Source organism: Elephantulus edwardii, unplaced genomic scaffold (genome assembly GCF_000299155.1).
Source record: "Elephantulus edwardii isolate Elephantulus edwardi_28Jun2011 unplaced genomic scaffold, EleEdw1.0 scaffold00337, whole genome shotgun sequence".
NCBI lineage: Eukaryota > Metazoa > Chordata > Mammalia > Macroscelidea > Macroscelididae > Elephantulus > Elephantulus edwardii.
Window position 1 is genome coordinate 1,581,638 of NW_006400087.1, and position 10,816 is coordinate 1,592,453.

Consider the following 10,816-nt stretch of genomic DNA (forward strand, 5'->3'; position numbering starts at 1 on the left):
CTCCTCACAACACGTCCGAAGTATGTTAGATGGAGCCTCAGAATCCTTGCCTCCAAGGAGCCACTCTGTTTAACCCTTTCCAGGACAACTGAGTTTAGAGAAGCAAAACCAAGGAAGCTTAGAGAGATGGAGAAAGAGAAAGATTTATCTCAAGGAAATTGCTCAAGTGCAGTAGAGGGTAGAAAGTACCGATTTTTTTGTCATATGTCAGGCTAGAGGATTCCCCTTACTCACATAGCTGCAAAGGTTGATGGACTCACAATTGGCAGGCCAGATAGCAGGCTAGTGGCTTCCATGGCTGATGAATTCAAAGTCAGGAGGTAATATGGCAGAGTGCTGGCTCAGGTCCAAAGAACTGGAGGTTAAATTGCGAGACAGATAAAGGATTCAGACTGATCAAAAAGCAAAGAAGCTTTACCATACCCTCAAGGAAACCTCTCTTTAAACTTATAGGCTCACAGCAGATCTCAATTTGGAGGTAATTACACTATATCAAATCAAATATCCCCAAGGGAATGATTATATCAGATATTATCAAGGAAATTACTGCATCATAACTGCCAAATCAAAAAATCATAGGTAGCCAAGCTGATTTACAACTTTAACATTTACAGAAAAGAAAATAAAAGATATGAAAAACTAAAATAGGATAATGAAAGCAAAATATTATAACTTACCTGGTAGAAGTAAAGAGACTTGTGACAGAATATTATGAACAATTTAATTTCATGGCAACAAACTGGATAGCTTAGACTAAATTCTTAAAAGCACAATCTCCTAAAGTCACCCAAGAGGCAAAAGAAATTCTCAGCAGACCCATATCATAACTGAAGAGATGATAAAAAAATTATCCAAACAAAAAAGTCCTCAAAAAAGGCTTCAGTAGGGAACCCAACTAAACACATACAGAATAATGTCAAAAGTATGATTTATTCCAGGAATATGGGAACTCAATTTCAACACTAGAAAATCAGTCAGCATAATATACCACAACCAAAAGAAAAGAACCATATGTTCATCTGTATTGGATGTAGGGAAAAGAATTTTATAAAATCCAATATCTATTTTTTAAAAAAACAAAGCCACCAGAAAACTCTAAAGAAGAGTGGAACAGAAGGGAAATGCCTCAACACGATTTAGGACAGATGTGAAAAGCCAACAGCCAACATTATTTTTAATGGTAAAAGACAGAGCTTGTTCTCTTGAAATCAAGAACAAGACAAGGGTATCTACTTTCATTATCTCTATTCAAAATTGTACTAGTAGACCAACCCACAGCAATAAAACAAGAAAAATCAATAAAAGGTATTATAGTTGGGAAAGAAGCAAAATCATTTATCTCTATTTAGAGACTTGATCCTATATATTCAAAATCCAAATGTGTTTCACAAGAAAATATTCATACCCAATAGAGGAATTGAGCAAAATCACAAGGTACAGGATTACTTGGACATAACTAAATATCACAAGGGATTTTGTTCCTTGCTTTGGAAGGCTAAGATCATGGATTCATGAGGCATCCTGGTTAATTAACCTCATGAAAGTTCTTCTGTTCTAAAAACAAACAAACAAAAAGTTCTTCTGTTCTGCCTTTAATTTTATTGTGTAGTGTACAGGGTCCAAGGCACAAAAATGGATCCTTATTTACATAAAGCAATAAAGAATCAGAATCAGTAATAGGAGGATGATGTGCAATGTGTGGCTAATTATCTCTATGAACAATTACCTTCTTTGCTATAGGACCAGAAAAACTGACTGGTGCCCAGCTACCACGACTGAATATTTTAATAAAAAATTTCATAGAAGAATTCTCATCACAAGGGGGAGAATATAGGACAGATTTTCCAATTCTAAAGAACTCCAGATTTTTAAGAACCATGGAGGATAGACTTAATCCCTGAAAATATTTTTTGAGATAATCTTTAAATCTATATGGGACCAAATTGGCCACAGAAACTCAAAAGATAACTTCTGAGTTTATCTTAATGAAGCAGGAACAACTTAGGAAAGAAAGTTAGAATGACTGTATAACTCAAAGAATATAATCAGTGTCATTAAATTGTATTTCCAGAAAAAAATGTTTGAATTGCTCTATGTTTTTCTATGCATATTCTCAACAACAAAATAAACACAATTTTTAAAAAAGAAACAAAAATTTACCTTAATTACTAAAGTCATTAACATTGCATTCTTTTAAAGAATTATCTGATACCAAATTAATAACAGCAACTCAAATGAGCAGGGGCAGAGTTTGTGTTAATTATGGCAAAACAGCTCAGAAAAGAGTATTGGAAAAGATGACTCAAGTTTTACAATGTAACTAATATCTCTAAATTGTGTATGTAGAAATAGATTCATTAATGGTACTTTGCTGCATATATCTTCACCTAAAGTAAATTTTTTTTCATTAACAGAATCATACAATTTTTTTTAAAACTGGGGAAATATTCTGGCCTAATGGCAAGAAGCTGCACTGCAATACCAGAGGTATGCGGTTCAAATCCACCAGATGCTCTGCAGGAGAAGGAGGGGCAATCTCTCCTTTATCTGTCAGATCCAATTTGACGGTACACAAAAAAATACTAAAAAAATTTTAAAAGAAATTTAAACTGGGGAAATATTCAACAGAAGGTTGTTGTAGATGTTAGGTGTCATTGAGTTGAGTACAACTCATAGAAATTCTATGAACAACAGATCTGAAACTTGTGCTGTCCTGTGCCATTGTCACAATCTCTAACATACTTGAGCCTATTTTTGTAGTCACTGTGTCAGTCCACCTATTTGAGGGTTTTCCTGTCCTTTGCCATCTCTCTGCCTTTACAATCCTGATAGCCTCTCCTAGCAACATGCAACAGAATAGAATTTTTTAAAAATCTGTTCAAGGAGTAATTTAAATAGCCAGTCTAAATTCCACACAGTCTGATGATGTGATAGTGATGTTCTGACCCTGCATCTTAACTTGATATTCACTTTAACCATAATTGACTGAGCATCTGCTCATGATTTAGTGGCTTCTGCCTTTTCTGGAAACTGTAAAACATTGTTCACAATGCCAAATTAAAACTCCTACATGTTTTGAGAGATAGAAATAAAAAATATTGACCAACATTCTGTAAAATGATACACGTTTAACACACAAAAAGATAACTTTATTGATGGATTGGCATCTATGCTCTGTGACTGAAGCCAGGTCTGTTGTTGGCTGTAGCTAATAGTTACAAGATTTCTCCCCTGAAACTCAAACATGAATGAAAGGAAGAGCCCAGAGAGGCAGGTGTAGGCAGTGCAATCAGGAAAGAGATGCTAAGGCAGGGAAGCAAGGTGTGACCTATGTCAACAGAGAAAGGCTTTGCTACTAGGGGATAGGGAATTTACTTACATGACACACTGGTTAAAAGGCATAGAATTTTGCATTAGACCTTGAGGTCTGCATCCTAATTTTCCCATCAGGACTAGTAAGTAACCTTGACCAAGTTAGCTATCCTCTCTATGCTTCATAGAATAAGGTATATAATGATGCCTCTTTAATGTTTTTTAAAAGATTAGGTGCATTAATTCTATTTCAAGGACTTTAAAATAGTATCTGTTGCACAGTGAGCACTATGCATGTGTTGTTGTTGTGTGTCATCAAATTAGAGTTGACCCATAGCTGACTTTCCAGCAGGTTTTCAGACACACTAAATCATTTGAGAGGAAATTGCCCATCCTTCTCCACACGATCAGCTGGTGGATTAGAAGCGCATGTCTTTGGGATTGTAGCACAGCTTCTTACCAGTAAGCCACAAGAACTCCCTATGCATGTGTTAGACACTATTACTATTTTTCTCCTTAGCCTGGAGAATATCTCCTTCCAAAATCTTTCTTTGTTCTCATGCCATGCCTGCCAAAGGCTCTTCTGATTGCTCATTGGATTTCTCCCAATGCCATGATACTAGAAGGTGGATGTCGTTGTTGTTGTTGTTGTTGTTACGTTCCATCAAGTTGCCTGCAACTCATAGCGAACCAACAGCTCTGGGGCCTGTCCTGTGCCAAGCCAGTCTCACTGACTCCGACACACTTACCCCCATTTCCCTAGTTACTTTCTCAATCCATCTCATCTGGGGTCTTCCTCTATGGCACTGTCCCTCCACCCTTTCAAGTATGATGTTCTTCTCCAAGGACCAGTCCCTCCTGGCCACATGCCCAAAGTGTGTAAGATGAAGCTTCAAATTCCTAGCCTCCAAGCAGAAACTTAGCTTCACCCTCTCCAAGACAGACCTATTGGTTTTCTTGGTGGTCCATGGTATGTTCAAGACTCTTCTCCAGCTACAGGTATGTTGTTGTGTTGTTGTTATGTGCCGTCGAGTCGCCTGTGACTCATAGCGACCCTATGTACAACAGCCCTAAACTCTGCTCTGTCCTGTGCCAATCGCACTGTCTCCGACACTCCCATCCCAATTATCCCAGTCACTGAATCAATCCACCTCATAGAGGGCCTTCCTCTCCTGTGCCGTCCCTCCACCCTCCCAAGCATGATGTCCCTCTCTAAGGACCGGTCTCTCCTCACAACATGTCCAAAGTATGTTAGACAGAGCAATACAAATATCTCATTGTTTAGAAAGAATATTAAAGACTCTCAGATAAAAGAAGCAAGGGAAAATCTAGAGTTATTTCTTAAGTACAGAGTTTCTCTTTGAGGTCATAAAAAAGTTTGATACATGATAGTAATGATCGCACAATATTTTAAATGTAATTAATGCCACTTAATTGTATAACCAAAATGATAATTTTTATTTTACCACAATAAAATATTTTTATAAAAAGAACTAGAAACATCTCTATATGCTAATTTGGAGTTACCAATTTAACTCCACTTAACAGAAGGATATTCTGTTAAGTAATAAATCAAATGGAGAAAAGTTAATTTTAAAAAACAGGGTAATGATAGGCATGGGTCAATGAAAATTAATTATAAAAATGCATAGGAATTATTGTATAAAGAAAATGTATATAAATTAACCTTGCTTGCTGAAACTGAGGACTTGGAATATTTGTTCTGGAAAGTCAAGGACTGAAGTCTTCATTATGAATCGAAGTTTAATATTAGAAAAATAATAGATTCTCACCACTGAGTCAATTGGCAGCACCATGGTAGATAGAGATTGAGGTTGTTAACAGTTTGAGCTTGCTTGATTCCACAGATAACATTCTTGGCACCAAGAAATCAAAAGATAAACTGCATTAAGAAAATTTGCTTTTCGGGTCCTTTCCAGAATGCTAAAGAACAATAGTGTCTGTCTGGAGACTAAGGTACACAAGAGTCAGGCCATGGCCTTTGCAATTACTTACATCAGAGAGCTGGACAATGGCTAAGAATGACAGAAGAATCAAAGCCTTTGAACTGTGGTTCTGGAGAAGAGAATGAAACATACCATGGACGGTCAAGAGAACAAACAGGGCTGACATGGAAAAGGTGCAGCTGAGTTGCTCCTTGGAAGCAAGGATTTTGAAACTCCCTCTGATATACTTTGGTCACGTTACCTGGAGGGATCAGTCCTTAGAGAAGTAAATCATGCTTCGAAGGGTGGAGCGACAATGCAGGAGAGGAAGATCCTGGATGACATGGATTGTCAGTAACTGTGGTACTGGGGATAGGTGTGTCAGAGACAGTGAGATTGGTTCAGGATAGTCAGGATTCAGAGCTATTGTGCATAGTGTTGCTATGAGTCACAGTTGACTCAATATCACATAACAACAACATAAATGAAACACAGTGTAAAGGAAAGATTGGATAAAGCACAATGTACCTGCATGAAATACAATATATAGTTATATATTAATGGGTGTATGCAAACCAATGTTGTTGTTGTTGTTGTTGTTGTTGTTAAGTGTCGTCGAATCACAGGTGACTCATAACGACCCTATGAAGGAGAGTGCTCAACGCTTGGATGTCTCTTATCCTCTCTCCAGGTTCATATGATTTCCGGAGACAAGCTGTTATGGAAGTGGATGCCACTTCTCCTTCCAAGCTTGTTTCAATTGGGGAGCTCCACCCTGCTCTCTGTCCACATCGGATAACCAGCCATTAACGCATTTGACACATCAGTGTCACAGTGTTCAGCCTCACCACAACCACAAGTGACCGCTGTACGGCAACTTGTACACCAGGGCTATATGACCTGGAGGAATGTCTGAACAAAAACAATGAAAGACAGGCCCGAGGGCCACGGATTAAAAGTCACCCACCTTTGACATGGTAGCATCGCTTTCTGTCTACTGGACCAGCTGATCTCTCTCTCTATGTTGATGTTATTGTTGTTAAGTGCCGTCAAGTAGCAGGCAACTCATAGTGACCCTATGAAGGAGAGTCCTCAACGTTTGGTTGCCTTTCATCCTCTCTTCAGGTTCATAGGGTTTCTGAAGGCAAGCTATTACGGAAGTGGATGCCACTCCTCATTCCAAATGCAAACCAATAAGAGAGGAAAAACAAATTAATATTATTATTATAATTATACTATTAATAAGAATATTAAAAATTCTGATTTATGCATCTATCATATTTATTAATTCAAAAAATTTTTATTGAATGCTTTCTTAATGCAGGCTAGGACTTAGATCAATTGTTGGAGTGAAATGGAGCTGTAGACTCCACCTCATAGTAACCTTATGGGCAACTGACAAAAACTTTGCTCAGTCCTGTACCATCCTCACAATCTCCACCATGCTGCAACCCTAGTTGTAGTCACTCTTTCAATTCAAGGAGATTGGGGTGAAGGATATAGAAATATAGATTATATTATCCTAATTTCAACCATTCTACAACTCATCAATAACCACTAGTTGAGTGAGCATTTCATTTTGGAAAATTAATAATAAACTTAGGTGCTTATAAATATCATTTATTCAATAGATAACACCAGTCCTTTGAGAAAGGCTATGAGTTCATCTGGGATCCCCAGGGTTTCTGAGAACCAAAGACCGGCTAAGTTCTTTTTCTAACTGTAGAAATCAGGTTTAAAATTTCATAATCTTTTCCCACTCTCCTTTTCACTCTGAACTGACAGTGTGAAGTTTTGTGTTTCAAAGGGAAGGTATCTAATTGTCAGATCACCCAAGTGATGGACATTCACCTAGATCCTATCAGCAGCAGACAGCGTTTTATGTCCCAAAATGAGTCATTTCCATCTTTCCTGTCTTGTTGCTCCTGACTGCATCTCCTTGCCTGGCTGAATGTCTGACTGCTCAGTGGGCCCGATAAGGGGCTGCAATATCCTGTTGTTGCCCTGCCCTCACAGATAAGAGCTTTCCACCAGTCAGCAGAAGGGAAATATCGCTGTTAGCTAAGGAAAGAAGTTTAAACAGATCAGCCCCAGAGTAGGGAACTAATAAAATTCCTAGCAAATAAATCTTTTCTTGAACCTTCTGTTTCTTTTAATCAACAAATAAAGTTCACTGTAATTTCCGGTCTCTTTCTAAATGTCACTTTTATTGAAACCTGGGAGGAAATGAATTTGCCCCTACAGAGTGTTTCAATGTGGAAAGTGGGCATCTGCTCCCCAGATACAGAATATCTCCCATGGTGCTCATATCTCAAACAAAGAGAAAAGAGGGATTACAAGACTTAGAGAGTTAATTAGGAGGGAGGTTAGGTTAGGTTTCCTGTGGGGAGACTGAGTAAGGCTGGGCCTTGCAATGGCTTTGATCTCTGTTCAGATTTTTTATTCCATCCTGTGGCTGACTCCCTGGCTTTCAGGTGGACTCAAGTCCCATTCCTCAGTCAGATTATAGACAAGAGCTCACACTTTGGGAAATATAAGAAATCACCCTTTTTGGTATCTTGGAGAAAATTCAAGGTGCCCTCTTTGGTCACTTTTAGTGGCTGGAATCTCATATTTTCACCTTGAGAACATGGTAGCTCCTCCACTGTTGGGTGAAGCTGTATCAAACTGCTTGAAATGATTCCTCATGGTCTTCCAGCAAGGGAAATTGTAACTATAAAGAAAGCAATGAACTTATAGAAAACAAAAGTTTCACTAAACTCTTTAGTGAAGAGTTGTTGGTAATGCAATGTTGGTAAAAATCAATCAATAACAAAAAATGATATTATCCCCAGTAGATTAACTTATTGCTGTTGAGCTTGAATTGACTCATAGCTGAGGCTCCAGGTTTCTGAAGCTGTATATCAGATGGCATGGGAGGGGATTGTCCATAGTTCTCCCCAGAGCAGCTGGTAGACTCTGACATGTGCCACCTTTGGGTTAATAGCACAGTTCCCTGTGGTCTAGGTCACCAGAGCTTGTTTGCTGTAGCTTAGTTATGGAAGTTTCACTTTCCTGTTGTCTACCAGGAAACAGCTATCCTTTTCCATTCATGATGTTGAGCCCATAGACATAATATCTCACAGAACAAAGCATATCTTAAGAGTAGGATGCAAGATTAAAACTAGTAAGTGTTCAAAATGTAGTAATCTGGATTAAAGTTCCCATTGGTCTGCAGAGTCAAATAGTTTGAAACATAATGCACATAAGTTTCATGTGACTTTATATTTTACAAGTTGAAAGTGTATGAGACAAAAATATTTAATAAAATTTAACTAGATTAGGGAAAAGTAGAAGGTTTATGTTTTATTGCCTATAGATTTCTACTTTGAGTCGCAGCAAATTCAACGGTGATGAGTTTGAGTTGAATTTGTATAGATGTGAAAGGTTCGAGGCCCTCAGTACCACGCTTACCTCGCAGGACCTGATGAGATCTACTGTTCTGGATCCTTCATTTCTTCCCAGCTTGCACATTGCACTTGTCTTTTCTTATTCAGTTCCTATATGGGAAGAAGCTTACATGAATGAGGTGCCCAGAAGGTCAGGGATCTCTTTTTGTTTCCTGTATACCCTAGCACAGTGCTTGGCATCTGTCGTTGTGTACCATCAAGTCAGAACTGACCCATAGCCAAACCTCCAGTGGGTTTTCAGAGGCAGTTTGAACATGAAAGGAAATTGTCCATCCTTCTCCTGTGGAGAGCTGGTGAAGTTGAACTGTGTGCCTTTGGGATTGCAATGCAGCTTCTTAACCACTAGGCCACCTTTAGTGGTTCAGTAAGTATTTGTTGAACTAAGCAACAAATGAATAAAGCAAAAACTACTCATCCATTAAAAAAAAATAAGCGGAAACTGTCCATTTTTCTTTATTACAAATACACCAAGATTCATGGAATCTAAAATGAGGAGAGCCACTCATTGTGGTATCACCCGAGGAGCATCACTTCATGTGTAAATAAACCTATGCCCTTGACAGGGTATGCCTTGGACTCTTTTGAGATCTGCATATTATAAATAATTCCAAGTCTTCAAAATGCATCCCTTGCATGGACTATAATAACCCCAAACAAATTAGAAAGTAAACACATTACTAGCTGAACATTAGATTACCTGATCCAATCCCTCGTCTATAAACCCTTGAACATTGCCACACAAAGACACTTAGCTGGGGAGGAACGGGGGTGTCAGAAGATGGCAGAGGTGGAGAGCACACTGTGAAGAGCCAGAGGAATAGCAACCTGTGTAGAGAGGATACCAGAGAGTACTTTACGCTCCACAGAGACTGACCATCACAGCATGACGCAAACAGTAGGATTTTGAATCAGAACTTTTGCTAATACATTATTTTAGAAGCTTTAAAAACTGGAGCCCTGCCTGCCTGCCCTGCAGCAGTCCAGCAGCAGTCCCATCGCAGACCCAGCAAAAGCTGGAATCCACTAGCTGAGCTGAGCTGCATTGAGACTCACCTGGAAGGAAAAAGGTTAGTGGGGAAATCGGCTGAATTCTCTTGAGCCCACTAAAACCTGGAGGATCTGAGGTGTGGCGTGGACAATAGGAAATGAATCACAACTTTTGTCGAAACTTTTAGTATTGGAACTGTGGGAACAAAGCCACGTGGACTCGGCAAAAACCGGAAGCCACTAGATGAGCTTCTAAGAGACCCATTTGAAAGGAGAAAACTTAGTGGGGAAATTGGCTTATTTCGCTTAAGCTCCACTAAGATCTAGTGGGTCTGTTGCGTGACATGGACAGTAGAAATTTGAATCAGAACTTCTGCTGGAGTGGACTCAGAATGAGCTAACAGCCTCAGTTGCAATCCGGACCACTTTTCGGTTGCACTGCAGATCGGCAAATGCCGGAATTTGCAAGCCGAGCTTCTGAGGGACCCATTTGAAAGGAATAACCATTGGGGGGAAAGTGGCTAAATTTTCTAAAGCTCCACTAAGGCCCAGTGGGTTTGTTGCATGATGGAGACAGTAGGAATTTGAATAAGAACTTTTGATGGATTAGAGTCAGAACTATACGAAATCAGCCTGGGCTGCATTCCAGTCCACATTTTAGTGTGTATTCCAGATCAGCAAAAGCCAGAAGCTGCTGGACCCATTTGAAAGAGGAAAGCTTAGTGGGAAAACTGGCTGGATCCTCTTAAGTCCCACTAAGACCCAGTGGGTCTGTTGTTTGACGTAGGCAATAGGAATTCTAAAAAGAACTTTTATTGATACAAATAGTTTTAGGAACCACAGGATCTTAAACCCTACTGCCTTACAGAAATTTGACTGGTTCTCCTAGGCAGGGGCCACTGGACAAGGGCACTGGGTAGTGCCACTGGGTAAGGACCACTGAGTGAGAACTACTGACTGGGAGACAGACAGCGGGAACTCGATCAGTGTCCTCAATAGTGAGCACACCTGGGCAGCTAAGGTCTGAGTGAGGTCCCTCAACTGGTTGACCCACCCTGGTGACTATTTCACCTCCCTGCCTGCCCCACCCCATTTGGCCCCACTCCTGTGACTACACGACCA

At 39.5% G+C, this 10,816-nt stretch overlaps 1 protein-coding gene across 1 annotated transcript in view; it reads left to right on the forward strand.

Annotated features, from left to right (window-relative positions):
• The window catches only part of DDC (dopa decarboxylase (aromatic L-amino acid decarboxylase)), a 156,429-nt gene that overhangs the window by 96,442 nt on the left and 49,171 nt on the right, over positions 1–10,816 (forward strand). The window contains exon 8 of the mRNA XM_006901601.1: positions 8,617–8,837. Within this exon, the coding sequence (XP_006901663.1) occupies positions 8,617–8,837 (221 nt within the window). The remainder of the gene's footprint in view (positions 1–8,616; positions 8,838–10,816) is intronic.